At 61.3% G+C, this 20,128-nt stretch overlaps 2 protein-coding genes across 12 annotated transcripts in view; both read left to right on the forward strand.

The window, feature by feature from the left end:
- The first annotated feature begins 1,024 nt into the window (after positions 1–1,024).
- Positions 1,025–16,122, forward strand: SLC4A9 (solute carrier family 4 member 9). The gene is made up of 22 exons (XM_062002789.1): positions 1,025–1,046; positions 1,506–2,321; positions 5,323–5,557; positions 6,933–7,093; positions 7,268–7,433; positions 7,554–7,599; positions 7,676–7,833; positions 9,800–9,887; positions 10,180–10,334; positions 10,441–10,629; positions 10,843–11,017; positions 11,266–11,399; positions 11,514–11,785; positions 11,880–11,935; positions 12,031–12,213; positions 12,359–12,472; positions 13,075–13,236; positions 13,430–13,608; positions 13,844–13,916; positions 14,988–15,056; positions 15,259–15,432; positions 15,781–16,122. Exons 1-22 carry the CDS (start codon positions 1,025–1,027, stop codon positions 16,120–16,122), a joined length of 3,969 nt encoding a protein of 1,322 aa, XP_061858773.1.
- Positions 16,123–16,845: 723 nt separating this feature from the next.
- Positions 16,846–20,128, forward strand: part of ANKHD1 (ankyrin repeat and KH domain containing 1) — a 110,366-nt gene continuing 107,083 nt past the window's right edge. For all 11 annotated transcript variants that reach the window (XR_009819321.1, XM_062003031.1, XM_062003032.1 and 8 more), the window contains exon 1: positions 16,846–17,223. Coding sequence is in view for 10 of the 11 variants with exons in the window: in XM_062003031.1 (XP_061859015.1) it covers positions 16,948–17,223 (276 nt within the window). In the remaining variant the exon portion in view is untranslated. The remainder of the gene's footprint in view (positions 17,224–20,128) is intronic.

The following is a 20,128-nucleotide window of genomic DNA, read 5'->3' on the forward strand; positions in this document are numbered from 1 at the left end:
ATGTTGCTAAGACATGCAAATGCCCAAAAAATCACCCCCCAGCTTGATCTTGCAAGGTGCCAAAATGCTAGAGAGAGTTCACTGCTCTGAGAGGGACCTTTCAGCTTCTCCTGAGCCACAGAGCTTTGTAACTCTGGTGAGCCTGGCGAAATGTGAACCAAGGTGAACCAAGGCTTGCACTGCTCGGGAAGGAGAGAGCAGCCCAGTGCAATCTGGCGAGCTGTAACCTGCCCAAGGCTTCCTCAGCCCCTGCCTGACGTAACCAGTGCCTCTCACGCTATAGCACACCAGCTGCACACCTAGCAAAGTTAATTTGCTATTTCAACATCCTTCACACTATGCCTGGAGAAAACTGATACTCCAGGAAACCTCAGGGCTTGGAGAACCCCCTGCTGCGGGTGAGCCCGCGGCCAGCAGAGCCCGGCTGTTCCCTCCCCTCAGGGTTATCTCCTGGCTGCAGCCAGCAGACACCGAGTGCTGTTGACCCCCGCAAGCCACTGCCACTGTCACCTCCTCCTCCCCAGGGCTGTGGCCCTTAGGACACCCAGAGAAGATTTGGAAGGTCTTGCTGGTAGGAAAACTGGTCCAGCCAAGGTGGGCAGGGGGATGCTGCCACTCTCTCTCTACTCAGCCACCCTGGGCGCTGTGGCACAGAGGAAGGTGCCTTCAGCACAAAAGGTAGATTTTTCCAACTGTAGCTCAGCTCAAGCACAGCCTCAAGAAAGCTCTTCAAGAGACTCCAGCCTCAGTAATCAAATATTCTCCCACTTTCAGTAGGGCAGGGCTGCTGCTCAGGGGAGGGCAGGGAGCAGCGGGCTGGAGCTCTCAGTCCCAGCAGGAGGGGGAATGGTGCTTCCCGAGGCTGGGTCCCCTCTGTCACAATGTCGTGAGGGAATCAGCCCGGCTGTGAAGGAGCTTTTTCCTCACAGACTGACGGCACACCAGAAAGCAAAGAAACACATGGGAAAGAGGGATGACAAACTGTGTGGGGCAGAGCACGCTCCTCCTGATGCCAGATCTCAGCATGGCACGTGCACAACGAACAGGTACAGGTCACGCTTCCCAGCCCACGATGGTCCTCACCCCCACGAGCGGCCCCAGGACACACTCTGCCCCCGAGACGGGGCACAGGAGCCAAGCATGAATGCCCAGCGAGCCTGACAGAGCGACAGTGTCCCCAACGCCCCCGTAGAGGGGACTGCCGGCTGACTAACCCTGCCGAGGTATGAGGAGCAGCCGTGTGTAGGCGGCGGGTGAGTCACAGCCATCCCCTCGCCAGCGGCCACCGGCCGGCGGGCAGCGCGGGCCCACCGGCCGGGGCTTGGCACCTGCGGCCCGGGGCCGCCGTGCCCCTCCGAAGGGCTCTGCCTTCCCTCGGGCCAAGGAGCTGGAGGCGCCCCAGAATCCTCGGGATGACCGTGCCAGGGGCTAGAGGGACAGAGCCAGTCCCCGGCACAAGGCAAGGAACTGGCAGAGCCCAGCTGCTCCGCGCCGGTGCCCCACAGGCTGGCCCCCCTTGGGGCTGCTGCCGCGGGTGCTCGGTCCCCAGGGACCGAGGCCTCCTCGGCAGCTCTCTCGGAAGCGGAGCCGGCATCGCTGCCGGAGCAGGCGCGGGGCTGAGTCGAGCCGAACCCAGCCCGGCCCCTCCGCGCCCCCGGCTCTGCTTCAGCCGCCCCGCACTCGGCCCGCCGCCCTCCCCGCCGCCCTTCCCGCCGCCCCAGGACCCGCTCTGGGACCCGCTGCCCCGGCCCCCCGCTCGCCCGTACCTCTCGGCAGCTCGCTGAGGTCGTCCCCCGAGGCCACTCCGCCGCCCTCCTTCTCCGGGCTGCCGCCGAGCAGCGGGGCCGTGGCCGGGACCGGCGCCCCGCTGCCAGCCTTGTGCAGCACCTCGTTGTGCAGCTCGGCCGGGCCCGGCCCGGCCGCCGCCGCCGCCGCCGAGCACACTGCGGGGAGAGGGCACGGTCAGGCGCGGGGCGCTGACCCTGCCCGGGACAGATTTTCCCGCGTGCCCGTGCCCAGCACCCTCCACCCGGGGCCGTGGCCGCGCTGCCAATGCCCAGGGCCGGCACCCCTTGTCCCGCGTGCCCGACGTTGGGGCCGCGCTTCCCCTCTCCTCCCCACGCGTATCCGTACCCGCCGCCAGCAGTGCGTGGATCAGCACCGCCCGCCCGTCCATAGCCTGCGGGCACACACGTCCCGTCCCGTCCCGTCCCGTCCCGTCCCGGCTCCGCTCCGCTCGGCCCCGCTCCGGCAGCCGCTCTCCAGCAGCGCGGCCCCGCGGCGGGTAGAAGGCTGCGGGTGGCGGGGCGGGGCGGGGCAAGGCGGGGCAGTCCGGCCGCCCGCCCCCGGGAAGGGCTTCCCCCGCCGCCCGAGGGGGGTCTTTCCGCACTGGGGGCGGCCACTCGCTCCGGCATTGGGGGGGTCCTGAGCCACCGCTGCGTCCGTACCAGCCCCCCGCCTCCGGGCCTGGGAAACGCCGGGGGCCGGAGATCCCCCGAGCGCTGCGCTGAGAGCGAGGAGTAAAGGAGGCGGCTGAGGGAAAGCGGAGCGGAAACTTCACTGGAGGGAAACTTCTCAGTTAGGATGACGGTGGCCCGGTGGCACGCTGCCGCAGTGCCCCCGGCGCTGGTGGGACTAGGGCAAAGGTGACTGGGAAGGCTTTGGGAGGAGCAAAATGCACCTGAGAGAGGAGCATCAGGCAAGAGGCTGAACCTCGGGGTTCAGATCTAGAACCTCCTCCTGGCCTTGGTGTCACCCTGACAGGAGACGGAGTTCCAGCTGAGTACCATGCTGCACTGTCAATAGGAGGGGGGTGGCAGTGGCAGCCTGACCTGGTGGCAGAGACTCTCTTGTCCATGAGACTACCTTTGTGCCTTGATGGAGAGCCTGACCAGTTCTGTTAGAGCTTCATCTCACAATCCCTTCCTTGGCTGCTGTGCTTGTCCTGTCCCAGCCTGTTGCCATTCTGTCCCGGGGCTGCCAGTGCTGCTCTGTCCCCTTCACTATGCTCATGTCTGCTCCCAGCCCAGGAGATGACCCAGAAAATGCTGCCAATGTCAGTGCTGGGTGAGCACAGATCCTTGTCCTAGCTCCCATTTGGGGTGGCCACAGCACCTTGCTGGTTCCCCAAGGTCCCAAGTCCCCAGCCCTGCTGCTGGTTTGGGTTCAGCAAGGTGTGATTCCTGCCATTGTTGTTGGCGTCTCCAAGGAATACTGCCGGGTTTGGCAATTCTCTGGCTCACGCCCTTCTCTTACTCAGACTTGACTATTGCAATTGTTTGCTGGATGCTTTTCCTTCCGCCTCCTCTGGCAATCAGCAGCCCAAAGACTTAAGCAGCAGAGCAAGGCGGGTCAGGGGTGACTGGCTTGAGGGGCTGCATCCCTGGGGAGCCCTGCATGCTGCTCCTCGCGTGGGGATGGGATTTTCCCCTGCTGGTTCCTGCCATGTCCCTGAAGCCGGGCTTGCATGGGCAACATTTGCCAGCTGACCTGGCACCACGGCAGAGGGAAGCACTGGCTCTGTCAGCTGCCAGGGAGGCTGTTGGCACAGATGATGGGCAGCAGGCACAGCCGTTCCTGCCTGCCTCCTGCTGCCTGTTGCCTTCTGCCTGCCACAGCCTCTGTAGCCATCCCTGTCTGCTGCCCTCAGCCCCCCAAAGCCCCGCTGCCAGCCAAGTGCTGTGCCATGCTGGGGCAGCCCCACACCAGGGGAGGCAGACTCCCAGGAAGGTGTAGGTGCCCTGAGGCTTTCCCAGCTCTCCTCATCTGTGGATTTTGCTGCTGAGGGTCTCCTCGTGGTCCACAACCCAGATGAGGACACTCATCTGCACCGCAGCATCCACCTCAGGCATGTGCCGGTATCGCAGAGCAAACAGTCTGGCAGGCATGGTCACTGTGGCAGAGGGCACAGGGAGCACGGCTGGGGAGTGAAGACCAAGGGAGAGGTGGGTTCCAGGATCCAGCCCTGTAGGCAGCATGGGTCTCCCAAGACAGTGGCCTTCGGAAGCACTTTGATGGTGTTTTGGGGCCAGGAGGATGGGGCACAGGGTAGGGGCGAAGGGCAGACCACTAGTTCCACCCCCAAGTCCCCAGGGCAGGGGCACTGGGATGGGGGGATCCACGGCAGCCCTGAAGCTGAGGGATGGCAGGTATAGCCAGATAGACCTTCCCCCCGAGGCATGACCCCCAGCACTGTCTGACCCCAGCCTCACTGTCTGGCCCCCACCACGCCGTGTGACCCCCTGCAACCATGCCATTCACACACCATGTGAGACCCCACTCTCCGCCATCTGGCACGTGCCCACATCTCAACTGGTATCTCAGGCAGGTACCAGCCCCTTAGGGACCGGCATGCACCCTCCCACATCCCCCTAAACGTGACTTCATCTGTGGCGGTGCCTGGCCCCGCGCCAGGCTGATTCCTGACTGGGGCCGGTGGGTTCCAGCGCAACCCGCCCGTGCCGGCCGCCTGTTTGTGTTCCCGCTGCTGTGTTTGCACTGCACACAGCCCGGCTGTTTGTTTGCCGGCAGCCGAGGGAGCAGAGTCGGTGGGTGCCTGCACAGCGGGCACACCGTAGGCAGGGTGAGCCCAGGGTGCAGCTCTCTGCTGGCAGCACCGCCCTGGCCGTGCTGTCCCCCTGTGCTCGGCCTCCATCCCTCTTCCCGTACACACTGCAACCTGCGTGTCCCACGGCAGTGCGCACAGAGCCCCCAGCACGTCAGGGTGGCCGCAGCCCTGACGCACTCTCGGCCCTTGTCATGATCCCCACACTGGCAGTCCCCTCTTGCTCCACTCTGGGTTTCCTCAGCCGTGACACGTCCTTCCTCAGTGCACGTCCCCACATCCCCTTTCCTGGGAAGTGCTGCCGGGGAGCCGTGCCCTCCCTCTTGCCGTGGGCACTGACACCCTGGTGCGGACATTGGCTGGCCGGCATTAGCCTGCCATCCTCTCGCCAAAGCCTCTTGGGGTGCAGTAGGGCTCAGGGACACACTGCTGCCCCAAGAGCACCAGCGCAGCTTTGGCCATGCTGGTCACTAGAAGGAGGCAGCAGCTCCCACAGCCTCTGGCCCTGGTGGGCAGCTGGGGTGGCAGAATCAGGCCATGCTGGGACCCACGGGACTGGCCACCATGTTTTGAGATGGTTGTTTTGGGCTCAGCCCCTGTGTATTGGTTTGTGTCCAGTTTAAACTGGTTCCCAGCTTTTATAAGGTGAGGGATGTGTGGGATCCTGTGAGTACCAGCAGCTCTGGAGGGAAGCCCATGCCTGGGGCTGCCAGTACTGCTGGCCATGCAAGCCCACATGCCCAGGGTGTCCGGCACAGCTCTCCAGGTGACAGACACCAACTCACAGCCCAGACCAGAGGGGAGCAACCCTGAAGCTCACTCCCAAGCTTTTGGCTGCAACATCTTCCCCTCCAGTGTGGCTCCAGCAGCCAAGCGAGCTGTTGCTGTCCTGCAGCAGGAAGACTGGGGAGGAGGCACCTGTCCACTGCTCTTTGTTCAGCTCAACCAGCTCCTCAGCACCCCAGCAGGGCCAGTGTGGAGAGAGACAGCCAGGTAAGCAGAGACAGCCAGGTAGGCATGCCAGCGTGGCCAAGCTGACTGGGGAAGCCCAGGTTTCAAAAGCCCAGCTGTGATGGAGCCCACAGTATCTCCCAAGGCTGGTTGTTCCTCAACCACAGTGCCAAAACAGGGGGCTACTCGCTGCCCTCTGCCTCCACTGCTGCCCACAGATTCTGCTGTCTCAGGGGACTGGTTTTGCAGGAGTGGGCAGCGTGTTGGGCAGGGCACAGGTGGTGACCAGGCACAATGCCCTTGCTTCTTCTCCTGCCTTTGCTGCCTCTCCAAGGCTCCAGCAGCTGCAGTGGGGCTGGGGCAGAGCTCTGATGCTTCCCAGATCTGGCTGCCCATCATGCCTCAGGAGCCAAACAGAGAGGTAGGGCAGGGTGGGCTTGGCTGGGGATAATGAGGCCCAATGAGCTGGAGCTGGGACCAACTGGTGTGGGGCAGGAGCACGGCTGGGATGTCCCCATGCCACACATGGCAGCTCCACAGCTCAGCGGGGACACAGGGACATGGGCCACACAGGTCTGGGGGCAGCACTGGGTCTGCTCTAGGGGTCAGAGGGCCTGGGGGAGGGCAAAGCCCTTGGGCTGTGGTTGTCTTCCCAGCACCCAGTCCTCTGACTCTCTGCTGGGACATGGCTGCCCTGTGCAGCTCACCTGTGGGGACAAAGGGAAGCTCTGTCTCCACCTGTCATGGAAGTATTTGTCACTGCATGAGCATGCCAACAGCACAGGACATTTCTGTTTTAACTGCAGCAAGCACTGCTAATGGCAAGGCAGCCTCAGCTCCCACACAGCCCCACAGATGGGTGGGCTGGGAGCAGCCCTGTGCAGAGGACTCTAACTTTTTTACCAGGAGCTGTGGTGACAGGACAAGGACCAATGGCTTTAACTTGCAAGAGGGTAGATTTATGTTGGACAAAGGACAGAAATGTTTCACCATGAGGATGGTGAGACACTGGAACAGGCTTCCCAGAGGAGCTGTGGCTGCCCCATCATTGGTAGAGTTTGAGATCAGGTTGGACAGGCCTTTGGGCAACTTGGGCTAGTGAAGGTGTCCCTGCCCCTGGCAGGGAGGTGGACAGGATGGTCTGTGAAAATCCCTTCCAAACCCTTTTGTGACCCCATGGCTGGTGAGATCCCCCTGATCAGAAGATCAGAGCGAGGTGTGGGTGAGCAGGAATGGGGATGTGGCTGCTGAGGCTGCCCACCTGCTCCTGCTCCATGAGTCCACTGCAGTCTCCTCTGGGCTCTACAAACCACTGCCTGTGCCAGCCCCTTGTTGAGCCCAGAAGGTGGACCCTACAGCTCCCACTGCCTGGCACAGGGCACAGGACTACTCTTACCCCAGACATCTCCTTGGACAGGTGGATAAAATTCGAGGAGAAGGTGGAGGAAGGGGGGGAGCGCTGGAGTACGCCCCATGTCCCAGCCCTCCCCCTGCACAGCCTCTTCCAGCTGAGGACATGCCTGCAGAAAGGGACAATGCTCCTGGATCTGGATGCCTCCACTTTCAAGGAAATAATCGGTATGTGGGAATGCAAAGGTCCTTCCTGGGATGGGCTGGTCACCAGGGATACACCAGGCCTCAAGGAAATCCCTATGCTGCTTACTACTCTGGCACAGGGTGCTTTTCCCTGGGCAGCCCCTTGCTGGGCAGCAAACAAGAAGGGACTCAGGTCTGTCCCCATCCCTCTTGTAGAGAAGGTGCTTTCTGAGCAGACCGGGGACGCAGAGCTGCAGCCCGAGCTGGGGGAGCGCCTGGCAGCCCTCCTGCTCTGCCAGCCGCAGCACCAGCCCACCAAGACCCCTCTGCGGCTGCTTACCGAGCTGTGCCGCGCTCCCTGCAGAGGTAGGGACAGGGCCTGGCCCTGAGCCAAATCCCCCCAGCACCCCTCTGCAGCCCCCAGCCTGGGTGATCTCCATGCTGGCGCTGGGCTTGCCCATGTGCATCGCTGCCCTTGCTTTGCAGGACAGGCCACGCGCAGCCCTGAGCCCAGAGCCCAGCTCTCTGAAACACCACTGCAGGAGCAGGTGAGGCGGGACAGTGCTGGGCTGAGCGCGGGGTCTGGCTCCCAGGCACCCAGCCACTGCAACCTTTCCCTTGCAGCTGAGAAACCGATTCAAGAAGAAGGTGCCTTCAGGGACTGAGGCTGCCCACATTGCCGTCGGTGAAGTGGAGTTTCTGGAGAAGCCTTTTGCTGCCTTCATCCGCCTCCGGCAAGCGGTGGCCCTGGGCTCTCTGGCCGAAGTTGCTCTCCCCAGCAAGTGAGTGGAACATGATGGATGGCCCTGTTTTCACGGTTATTTCCCTGCTGCCTCCCACACAGGATCAGGCTAATGCAAAGGGTACAGCACCCAACCTCCTGTGCAGCCCCAGAACTCGAGCTTACTGCTTCCCCTCCTGCTTGTCCCAGCAGCTGAGGAGCATCCCAGGATGGGCCGCTAGCAGAGCATCTGTTGGACAGCCTAGAGGGGACATTCCCTGTTATCCTCACCGGGGCTCTGTATTCACTCTCCTCCTTGGCTCTGGATGCTCCTCACTCGTGTCCTGGGAGTGTGGGTACTCGCGGCCAGGAAGGGACACAGGTTCAGAAGCCTCTTGTCCCCCCGCTGCCGGCGGTCGGGTGGCCCTGTGGCACTGGGGGCATAGGGGGAAGGCAGCATGGTGGGAGGTATTTGTCTGTGCTTGAGGAATGCAGCATCTGAAGCCTTAGGGGGAAACGGTCAGTGTGGCCCTTGAGCTGGGGACTTCCTTAGAGAGCGTATGGAGGAGGCAGGCGGGGATCAGGAGGGACATTGCCACCTCCTGGTCACTCTGCCCAGAGCACCCATCCTCCAGGAGCTGAGCGAAGGAGGACATCCACCCACCTCCTGCTCTCGCCTTTGTGGGATGTGAGTGGCAGGTCCCCAGAGACCTCCCGCAGGTCTCGAGTAGCTCACGACAAACCCCTGCCCTGTATTTTCCTCCCCCAAACAGGAGGGGAAGGAGAGCTTGTCCCTGCCTGTCCCTCTGCCTTTGGTACCGTTCCCTTTGCTGGCCATCCTAGGCTGTCCTGTGGCTGCAGGCACCACCTTGGGGATATCTCCCTCCCAGGTCCATCTCTAGGATGTTTCCAGTTGTCTTGGTGGGCTTGCCTGGATGAATGTGATCCCAGGTGGCCACTATCACCTCCCGACTCCTCATGCAGGTTCTGGGAGGCTCCAGCACTGATAGCCCCACGTCAAGGCTACAGCAGCTTCTGTCAGGCCACCTTCAGCCCCACTTGTGCTGTGGGTGGACTTTCCTTACCCCCCCCTCTGGAGGTTTCCTCAGGATATGTTCGCTGGCATCGCTCTGCAGCCTCAGGGCACCAGGACTGTCGCTGTTTTTGCCAGTTTTGGAAAGGAGTGGGGGGCTTGGTTAATTACTTGGAGGGGCTGTCCCTCTGGAGATATGATTTTGCAGCACCCTCTGAGGTGTGGGATTTTGGCCATATTTCTTCAAGAACTCTGAGCCCTCTTTGGAGTCTCCTCGGGTGTCCTCACAGCCCTGCCCAGCCTGCTGCCCATGGCAAGCCCCTTCCCAATGCCAATGCTCCTGCCTCCTGGCTGTGGGCAACAGGGCTGTGAGCATGACACCACTGACAGCCCCAGACAGACCTTGGCTTCACAGACAGCCCCAGCAGAGGATGTCTCCTTTTATGCTCCGGAGAGGGCTACCAAGATGATGAAGGGAGTGGAGCATCTCCTTTACAATGAAAGGCTCTTCAGCCTGGAGAAGAGGAGCCTGAGGGGTAACCCCATGAATGTTTACAAGTGCATAAAGGGTGGGTGTCAGGAGGATGGAGCCAGGCTGTTCTCAGTGATGGCCAATGACAGGACAAGGGGCAATGGGTGTGAGCTGGAACACAAGAGGTTCCAAAGAAACACGAGGAAGAATTTCTTCAGTATGAGGGAGCACTGGAACGGGCTGCCCAGATGGGCTGTGGAGTCTACTCTGGAGACATTCAAAACCCCCTTGGACAAGTTCCTGTGTGACCTACTCTAGGTGGTCCCAGGGGGGTTCCACGCAGTGGGCAGCAGACTTGTCTTTCTTCTGCCCCTGACCCCCCTGCTTAGGGTGGGCACCCCTCAGAGTGGAGCAGCCCCCTGAGCCTGCCCAGCTGCCATCCCCAGAAACCCCATAGCACCATGGTCTGCCCTGGAAGAAGCATCCACCAGCTGCTCAGGAGCTGCACTGTCTCACCCACAGGTTCCTCTTCATCCTGCTTGGTCCCCGAGCCAAAGCCAAAGCCTACCAGGACATCGGCAGGGCCATGGCCACGCTGCTGACGGACGAGGTGAGCCTGGTGTAACACCCAAGGGTGGTGTGGGCCTGGGCTGAGGACACCAGGGCTCCTCTGCTGCAGGCTGCTGCAGGCTGCAGCAGAGGAGGCAGGGAATGGGATGAGCTGGTGGCCTCCCTTACCCAGGATAAGAAACCAAACATTTTGGGGTGGGACTGTGGGTGTAGGTGTCTCTTTGCACTGAGGTTGATGGATTCCTTTCTCCGTGATGGCTGCAGGCTGGGAGGAAGGCTCCAAGTGTCTGAACATGAAGGCATGGGGACTAAGCTGCACCATTTACCCACAGCTCTTCCAAAGGGTTGCCCGGCGGGCTGAGGACCGAGAGGACCTCATTGCAGGGATAGAGGCATTCCTGGATGAGCTGACTGTGCTTCCTCCTGGGAAATGGGACCCCAGTGCCCGAATTCCTCCGCTGAGCTGTCTGTCATCTCCGCACAGGAGGTAGGCTGGAGGCAGGGCACTCCTGATTTTTCTTCTCCTCTTCATTATTGGGATACACAAGGTTCCCACAGCCCTGCTTTGCACCCCTGTCCCTGTTGCCTCACAGCATCCTTTTGACACCACTGGCCCTGGAGAGCTGCAGCCTGAAGCTGTTGTCTCTGGCTCTGCTCTGCCACAGGACAGCTGCACAGCCGCCAGATCAGCAGCCTCACAGCAATGGGGAGACGGCAGCAGCTGGGGACAGAGCTGGCTCAGGGCACCTGCGCCTCGGGGAGGAGCTGGAGAGGACAGGCAGGTGGGTGCTGGGGAGGACAAGGGTGATGTGAGGTGCAGCAGGGGGCTGAAGTTGGGGCAGGGCACTGGCTCTCCCCACTGCATGGGGCCACCACGTCCAAACCACTGTGGGCTGGTGTCTACCAGGGAAGAGACCGTCCCCTGCTTTGCAGCTCTCTCAGGGGGTGACGCCTGACTTGGGGGGCTGCTCTGAGACCTCCCTCCCCTGCGCCAGGCTTTTCGGGGGGCTGCTGCAGGACATCCGGCGGAAGGCACCTTGGTACGGCAGCGACTTCCGCGACGCGCTGCACCCGCAGTGCCTCTCGGCCGTGCTCTACATCTACCTGGCCACAGTCACCAACGCCATCACCTTTGGGGGCATGCTGGGTGACGCCACTGACAATATGCAGGTTGGAGTGGCCACAGGACTCCCCACACTAACCCTGCCAGGCCCAGCCTGCAGCTCTCTTGGGGCATCCCGAGCATGGCTGTGTCCTGCTGCAGCCTCTGTGCCCCGGCACAGGGCACCACTGGCCCTGCATCTCGCAACACAGGGAGGCACAGGCAGCCACTTCCAACCGTGCTGCTGTGGGGGACAGGCCCGGGACCCCTTTACCCACCACTGCTTGGCACCTGACACCCCTGCCCTGCATTTCAGGGGGTGCTGGAGAGTTTCCTGGGCACAGCCTTCACAGGATCTATCTTCTGCCTCTTCTCTGGGCAGCCGCTGACCATCCTGAGCAGCACTGGCCCCATGCTGGTCTTTGAGCGCCTCCTCTTCTCCTTCAGCCAGTAAGTACCCTGCCAGGGATGGCTCCTCTGGCCACCGTCCCACAGCCAGGCCACAGGCCAGCATCACTCCAGGCAAGTGTCATTACTGATGCTTTGGGTCATGCTTCTCTCCAGGGACCACGGCCTGGAGTACCTGGAGTTTCGCCTCTGGATTGGACTCTGGGTGGCCTTTTTCGGTGTGGTGTTGGTGGCCACGGAGGCCAGCCACCTGGTGCGGTACTTCACCCGCTTCACCGAGGAAGGCTTCTGTGCCCTCATCAGCTTGATATTCATCTACGACTCCCTGAAGAAGATGTTGAACCTGGCAGACACCTTCCCCATCAACTGGCAGTACCGGCTGGACAACATCACCTCCTACAGCTGCGTCTGCAACTTGTCCAGTGCTGGTGAGGCCCAGCGACTGCAAGGCCAGTGGGGAGCAGGGGTCTGCACCCCAGGACACTGCCAACCAGCCAGATGCTGACCCCTGTCCCCTTGCAGGTCACAGCTCAGCAGGGAACGACACGCTGCTGCCCTCGCCCTTGTACTCCTGGCAGGTACAGCCCTGGCTCCTGGGCTAGTGGGCAAGGGTCTGGGGTGGCCTGAGGTGTCTGTGCGTGACCTCTCCCCACCCCTTGCCTTGTCCTCCCAGCCTCCCACTGCCCCAGCTGGGCTGAGCAGGACCCAGTGCCTGGCTCAGGGTGGGCAGCTCCTGGGTACCAGCTGCCAGTACGTGCCCGACGTCACCCTCATCTCCTTCCTGCTCTTTGGGGGCACCTTCTTCTCCTGCACTGCACTCAAGCATTTCAGGAGCAGCCGCTACTTCCCTGCGCGGGTGAGCACCCTCCAGCCACGCTGGTGGCACAGCCACCCATTCTGGCGGTGTGGGGGCAGCGTGTACCCTGGGGGTACACTGAGTGTGCTCCTGGGGCAGCCCCTCTGGCCCCAGCCAGCCCAGGACAAGCCCTCTCCATTTGCAGGTGCGGAAACTCGTGAGCGACTTCGCTGTCATCGTGGCCATCCTTGCCTCCTGCACCATCGACACCATCCTGGGCCTGGAGACCCCCAAGCTCCTTGTCCCCAGCGAGCTGAAGGTGCTGGTGGAGTGGTCACAGCACTATCAGGGAGCGGGTCTATGTCCCCCACGGCTGTGCTGCTGCTGCCCTTCACACAGCTGGGTCCAGCCCTACAGTAATGTGGCTGTGCCCTGGCAAACAAGCAGGGGTTGAAATGCAGCCGATCCCATGCTCTGTAAAAAACCTGTCTCAGTCCCAGACTAACCACGTCACGGTACAGCTCACGCTGGAGTGAAAGCCACAAGCTCAAGTCCAGGCTTGGGCTCCCCACCCTGGGTGTGGAGCAGGACTGGCAGCAGCTCAGAGCAGCCTGTGCTCACCACTGCCTCCTTGGGTTGCCATCATCAGCTCCCGGGCTGGCACACCCCTTCCTGTACCCATTTCTGGGGGCATGTGCCCAGCTCCTGGCTTGCAGTGCCCAGGAACAACCACCTGCTCTGCCATAGACAGGGTGTCCTTGGGGGGAGGCTGGTGGGCCACAATGTCCAGGAGCATCTCTCTCCCACTTGGAGCATCCCTGGGTACCTGTAGGGCTCCAGCCTGGGCTGGTCTCAATCCTTGGCTGCACTGCAGACCCCACGGGCAGGTGGCAGCCACTGTGACCCTTCTGCTCTCCACAGCCCACAAACCCAGCACGGGGCTGGATCGTCTTCCCCTTTGGAGCCAACCCGTGGTGGGTCTGCCTGGTGTCAGCAGTGCCCGCTGTCCTTGTCACCATCCTCATTTTCATGGACCAGCAGATCACAGCTGTCATCTTGAACCGCAGAGAGTACAAGCTGCAGGTGAGCAGGGGACAAGGGACAGGTGGGACACAGCCAACGGGGAGGACTCAGGTCCTGGACCCCACAGTCCAGAGGAGTGTTAGGGGAGAGCAGCACCCAAACAGTCTGGCAAGGAGAACAGATCCCCCTGCTGCCCGTCTGGTGCTGCCAGGGAGATGGCTGTGCCACAGCCCCGCTGCCTCTCCTGGCACAGAAAGGAGCAGGCTTCCACCTGGATCTCCTCTGCATCTCCCTCCTGATGGTCACCACCTCTGCCACTGGCCTCCCCTGGTACGTCTCGGCCACCGTCATCTCCCTGGCACACATGGAGAGCCTGAGGAAAGAGAGCGCAACCTCAGCCCCTGGGGAGCATCCTGAGTTCCTGGGCATCAGGTACTCAGGTTCCCCATGACCAGGGACCCTCTGCCCACTGTCGCAGAGCAGGGGGCAGGGACGTGTCCACCCTGGCTGGCGGGTCTGGTTTGGAGCTGCTTGTGTCTCACTGCAGATGCCACCGGTCCCTGTGGCCATCAAAAGCTGAAAAAAGGGGAGACCCTGGGGTCTGGGAGGGTGGGCAGGGGCTGCAGGTGTCCAGGGGACCCCGTGACACTCACACTGTCACCCACAGGGAGCAGAGGCTGACTGGCCTGGCTGTCTTTGTCCTGACCGGGGCTTCCGTCTTCATGGCACCTGTTCTCAAGGTAAGGAGCCTGGCTGATGGGTCTTTTCCAAGGCAGGGGCAGGGGGCTGTATCCTGCAAGGCTGGAGGGGTTCCTAACCCTGCCCCCCGCTGTCGCATCGATCCCTCATGGGCAGCCTGGCCAGCACGCAGGGAGCTGTGTGCTGCATGGGGAAGGGCTGGGCAAATGGCTTGGTGTGAGCACACTGCCCCGTGACAGCTGGCCAGCCTCCCTGTGCACACTGGGGTCACCACGGCCCCCAAACCCCCTACTCACTGCCCTCCACACAGCCACGTTACAGGCTGAGCCTGGCTGGTGTTGTCTCTGTCTGATGCCACTGACATATTAGGCAGAGCTCCCACAGTGTTCCCTGTACACATCTGGACCATTGGGAGGGAGGCAGGACACCCCTTTTCCCTCACCTCTGATGATGGCCTTGTAAAGCCTTTTGTACGGTCCCCCACAACATTCTTACCTCCAAATTGGAAAGATATGAGATTGATGGATGGACTGTTGGATGGATCAGGAACTGGCTGGATGGCCACAGTCAAAGAGTTAGTGACAGTCAGTGGCTCAGTGTCCAAGGGCGAAGCAGTAACAAGTGATGTTGCTCAAAGGTCCCTACTGGGATCAGCACTGTTTAGTATCTTCAGTCACATAGATCAAGGGCACTCTCAGCACACTTGCAGGTGACACCAAGCTGAGTGGTGCAGTTGACATGCCTGAGGGAAGCAATGCCATCCAGAGAGACCTTGGTGGACCTGGGCTGCTGTGAACCTCATGAGGTTCTGCAAGGCCAAGTGTAGGGTCCTGCACGTGGGCACCTGCAACCCCAGCATCAATACAGACGGAGAGCAGCCCTGTGCAGAGGACTGGGGGTAATGGTGGGTGACAGATGGGACTTAAGTGGCACTGTGCGCTCCCAGCCCAGAGAGCCCAGCGTGGGCAGCGGGACGAGGGAGGGGACTGGCCCCAAGACCCCTCCCCGGGGCACAGCGTCCAGCTTGAGGGTCCCCAGCATGAGACAGACGTGGACAGCCCTCACCGTGCTGTCCCCTCACCCCTCTGAGCCTTCATCCCACTGTCTTGCAGCACATCCCAATGCCAGTGCTGTATGGGGTCTTTCTCCACATGGGGGTGGCAGCGCTGAACAGCATCCAGGTGAGCAGGGTCTGCACTGGGAGTGCTAGTGGGGGCTGTTTTGGGGATGACAGGATTTGCTTCGTATCAGCTCTCAGTGCAGGCAGCAGGAGGGCAAAAAATAATAGCAAATCCCCATCCTGCCAGAGCTGCTCACACAGGGAGCTGGGTGAGAGCTGCCTGAAGGCCGGTGTGTGACTCACGTGCCGTCCTCTTGCTGCAGCTCACAGGCCGCGTGCAGCTGCTCCTGATGCCAGCCAAGCACCAGCCTGACCTCACCTACCTCCGCCACGTGCCCCTGCGCCGGGTGCACCTCTTCACCATCATCCAGCTGCTGTGCCTGGCCCTGCTCTGGGTTGTCAAGTCCACCGTGGCCGCTATTATTTTCCCATTGATGGTACGACATTGCTTTCGATCGAGCAGCAGCGCTCTGGTGCCAGGCTGCCCACACGCACCCTGAGCACGGCGGTGAGGGGCACAGGCCCTGGCAGCAGGTGCACACGGGTGCTCAGGTCACCAAGGGCTGGCGGGGTCCCGGAGAGCCACAGCATGGCTTTGCCACCAGCCTTCGCCGCCTGGGTTGGGGCTGCTGGGGCTGTCACTGCTCTGCAGGTGTGGACCAAGCCAGGAGAGGTGACATGCCACCTCCCTGGTGTCCACAGGGCTGTGGGTGTGATGGGCACCACACTGCCCGTTCCTGCCCCCTGCCCCGAGCACGGCTGACAGCACTTTGCCCTGGCCGCAGCTGCTGGCGCTGGTGGGCATTCGGAAGGGGCTGGAGTGCATCTTCTCCCTGCACGACCTGAGCTGGCTGGACAGCCTGCTGCCCGAGTCGGCCGGGAAGGAGGCGGAGGGGAAACTGCCCGGGAAGCTGACAGAGGAGGAAGGCACCGGCGAGGAGGTGGGTGATGTCCTGGGTGCTCTGCTCTTTCCTGGCTGTCCCCGGGGTCATCATGGCGGAGCTGCCCAGCGGGGCCGCGGCTGGGGCCGGGCCGGGAGCGCTGTCGGCCCCAGCCCGTGTCCCCTCTCCTCGCAGTTGGAGCTGATGCATCGCCAGGGACCAGAGATCAACATCTCCGTCAACTAGGCCGGCGGCCGGGCCGCGGGGCGAAGGCCGGGGCTGGGCCCGGGCGCCAGCGGCCCCGGCGAGCGCGGCGTCGGCAGCGGCCTCCCGGCGACCTCCCCGCCCCCGCCCGGCGACCCCCGGTGCCGGCCCGGCCACGTGTCCGCGCGCTGCCGTCACGCGGGGCCGGGCCGGGCCGGGCGCGGCGCGCGCAGCCTATGGCGGCCCGCGCTCGCGCGGGAGGGCGGGGCGGGACCCGCAGCCCGACGGGCAGCGCCCGGGACCAATCGCCGCCCGGCACCGGCGGGCGCGTGGCCGCCGCTCCCGCCGACAGAGACCTTCGGGGCGGCTGGCGGCGGGGGCGGGAGCCAGGGCGCGGCAGCAGCCAATCGGACGGCGCCAGGCGCCGCGCGTCGTGAGCGACGCGCCTCCCGGCTAATCGCGGCCCGCGCCTGCCCCATCCGCTTTGACCGACGTGCCGCTCGCCCCACCGGCGCCCGCAGCCGCGCCCGCGCACATGAGTGACGCCGCCAGCGGCCAATGGGCGGCCGGGAGGGCCAGGAAGCGGGGCCCGTGGAAAGGGGCGGGGCGGCGGGCTCCAACCGCCTCGGCGTGCGCTCTCAGGGCAGCATGCTGGGAGCGCGTGACGCGCCCTGGAGTGGCGGCGGCGGCGCCCAATAGCGCGGCGCCGCCAGCCGAGCGCGGCCAATGGGCGCGGGCGGAGCGGCCGGTGGGCGGCGCGGCGCCCGCGGCCGGGTAGGGTGTGAGAAGTTAGTGGCGCTGCTGCGGTGCCGTGAGGGGACGGAGACGGCTGGGCTCTGCGAGCGGCGGCGGCCCCGGATCAGCGCGATGCTCACAGACGGCACCGCCGCCCCCGTCGGCGACGAGGAGATCGACTCGGTCGCTCCCCGCGCGTCGCCCGCCGCCGAGCCGCCCGCTGCGGCCGGGCCCTCCCCGCTGGGCTTGCGGGCCGTGCGCCTCTTCGGGGAGGCCGGGCCCGGCGGGCCGGGAGGCCCCGGCGCGCCCGCGGCCGGCGAGGCCGCCCTCGACTTCAAGCTGGCGGCCGCCGTGCTGCGGAGCGGGGGCGGCGGCGGCTCCGGCAGCGACGAGGACGAGGTGTCCGAGGTGAGCGATCCCGCCGGCGGGCCCGGCCCTCCCCTCTGCTGCTTCCTGACAGGCCCGGCCCGCGGCTGGCGCCCGCCCTCCTGCTCGCCGCGCCGGGGCCGCCGCCGCCGCCAGCCAGGCCCTCGGCACCGCCCCGCCCGGGCACGGGGGGTCGCGGGTCGCACCACACCCCCCTTCCCTTCCCTTCCCTTCCCTTCCCTTCCCTTCCCTTCCCTTCCCTTCCCTTCCCTCGCCCGGCTTCCCCCACGCCGCCATGGGTGTGAGCGGCCGCACCGGAGCCACCGGGGGCGGGGTACTGGCGGCCCCTCATGGGCCAGGGCGGCCCAGGGCCTTCTGCCGAACCCCGGGGGGGGGGGGATGGGGGGGGCCCGTCTCGCCTCCGCCGCGCCGCCCGGCAGGCCTTGGGGAAAGGCGGCCGGCCGCTGTGGCCGCGGCCTCCTGGGCCGGCCGGGCCCTCTGCTCGCCGCTGCGTGTAGAGGAGGGGGGAAAGATGTCTCCCTTGTCGCCGCCTCCTGACCTCTAGGAGTGGCTTCCCCTTTGAACCAGGTTCGGAGGGGGTGGTGAGGTCCTCCACCCAGCCGAGAACAAAGTGAAGCCTCCGGACCCCGGCGTTGCTTCCCTGAGCTCGGGGGGAAGGATATGGGGTTCCCAGACTCTGTCGAGTTCCCGGTAGAAATACAGACATGGACACACACTTTTATGCAACAGAAATATTTCTTACCCAACAAAATGGAAGAGGGTAATGGAATAGTCTTCTTTTGATCTTCCTAACCTGCAGAGAGTCTTAAGGGAAGGATGTGGGGGAGGGACTGGAGCCATATCTCAACCCAAAGGGAGCATCGTTGGGCCTGTAAACTTGCATCTAATGCTGCTCTGTGTAGCCTAGGGAGAGGAGGTACATGGAGGATTTTATCTGTCACTGCTGCCACTACTCATCCTACACTAAAGGTCGAATCTTATTCCCTTAGTTGCCTCTTCTAGGAAAAAAAACCTGAGACCCCAGTCCCCATGGTAGCCTGTATGTGCTGGTAGCAGAAAACAGGAGAAAGTGCCCAGCACTTGCAACCTTGTTGCGATTCCTACTCCACGGACTTCTCTGTGCTTCTGCAGGAGGAAGAAAATAGTAGCCCAGGTGATACATACAATTTTTCCTGTGAGGGTGAGGAGCAGGTACTTTGGGATTTGTCCACATATCTCCCCACTGTGTCTAATTTTTTTTGCCTTCTGTTGATGATATTCATTGGTCCAGCTCTCCTGAAACTCAAACTGGTAGGTCTGATCTGAATAAAAATTAGTTAAACTGATGCAGACCCAAACTTGCCCTTTGCTTATGACCACCTAACCCAAGGTAAAGTTTGTGATAACAGCAAGACATTCAACAAAACTAGAAATCTAATGGTCAGGCAGACAGACGCTTGCATGTGCCCCTTCCTGGCAGGACTAGTATCCTCAGCGTGTAATGATGGGGGATTATGTGTTCAAGTAGGTACCTGTTTTGGGGACGTCGAAGGCTCACTGTAGATGGACTAGGATGCAGGTAGCTTATGAGTTTCCATTCTTTTATGTCACATTTTATTGCATCTTTGAAAATACAAAGCAGTAGTTAACAGCCTTGGAAAGTGATGTGAAATGGGCTGTATCAGAGAGTTTGTACCTCTTCACAAGATGAGCAGAGCTCTGCTTTGAAAGCTTATCCCTTTTGAACCTGCCCCATTATTTAAAAGATGTGAGGACTGAACAGCTCAGGTGTTTACGAAGAGCGCTATTGAATGGACTTTTGATTAATAGCAAGTATTAAGAAAGAGAGCCTATTAGAAATAATGTGTCTGTGAGGTTGCCATTGAGGTAAAAAAAAATAAAGGTTCCCAAACAACTGTTAAAGTAAAATTACTCCTTTGAAAATCCTGGAAAAAGGTTTCTAATTGAAAAGATGTAATTGACAAAATCCCAAAAACTTGGAGTTTAAACACTTGGAGATTTCCAGAACACACATGTGCAGAAGAGTCTGGCTACTCTCAAAGCTGAAAGGGCCTGGGGAGTTCTTCTGTCCTGTGTTTCTGGTTATGGAGAGCAACCCTGGCAAGGAGCACAAGTGGGGAGGATGTACCTGGTGTCTGCCCCACTGCACCAGGCTGTGAGGTATGGCCAGAAGGACCAAGAGAGAATCTGATATGTTTTTCTCCTGTATCTGTGAGAACTAACAAAACACCTGTCACCAGTGACATGTTTTGTTGGATTTCATTTGAACGGAGGCAGTGAACCTCCTGGGATGAGACACGCAGTTCTTGAACAGCTCTGTTTTGAAAACCCAGTGACTGTGTGGACTGTGGTCTTGTGCCATGAGTCACTGATTTGGGTGTATGCCTTCAGCTATTACGAGTGAGTGGAGTTAGTGAGAACTAGGAGGGAGAATTAAAATAAATAAAGTGTTTGCCGTGCTGCCTTGATCTGTGCTCTTTTTCTCTGCTTTTAAAGCAGTAACAATAACGGTAAAATACTCTGTGGGCTCTGCTGTGTGTCGACAGTGATGCTTGGGTTTTGTGTCCTTGTATTAGTCTGAGTTTAATATGCTAAAATAATTGGATTAGTCAAAATGGCAAAGAACATGGAAAATAATATTGTCATGAAAGCACAGGATGCAGAATGTGATGAAACATTTATCTAGAAAATGAAAGGAGCAAATGTTTTAGCTTAACTTTAAAAAAAAAATATATTGCCTTTCTTGCATCAGATCTTTGAGTACTTTGCAGCAGAAGTTCTGTCCCCATTTTACAGGTGAAGACAGTGAAGTGAGCGTACTGCATGTACTCTGTCTTGTAGAACTGGGGGAAAATCACAGCTTTCTGATTCCCTAGCTCAGTGCCTGCTTATGATAGTCAGGCTGCTAGGTGGGAAACTGAGGGCT

This window comes from Colius striatus, chromosome 9, assembly GCF_028858725.1.
Source record: "Colius striatus isolate bColStr4 chromosome 9, bColStr4.1.hap1, whole genome shotgun sequence".
Taxonomy (NCBI): Eukaryota; Metazoa; Chordata; class Aves; order Coliiformes; family Coliidae; genus Colius; species Colius striatus.

Bases quoted from the DNA above. Each gene is read 5' to 3' on its own strand.
- SLC4A9 (XM_062002789.1), top strand. From the start codon at position 1,025: ATGGCACGTGCACAACGAACAG. The intron at 10,335-10,440 runs GTAGGCTGGAGG...GTTGCCTCACAG, and splicing joins CTGTCATCTCCGCACAGGAG to CATCCTTTTGACACCACTGG. The intron at 15,433-15,780 runs GTACGACATTGC...CCCTGGCCGCAG, and splicing joins CTATTATTTTCCCATTGATG to CTGCTGGCGCTGGTGGGCAT.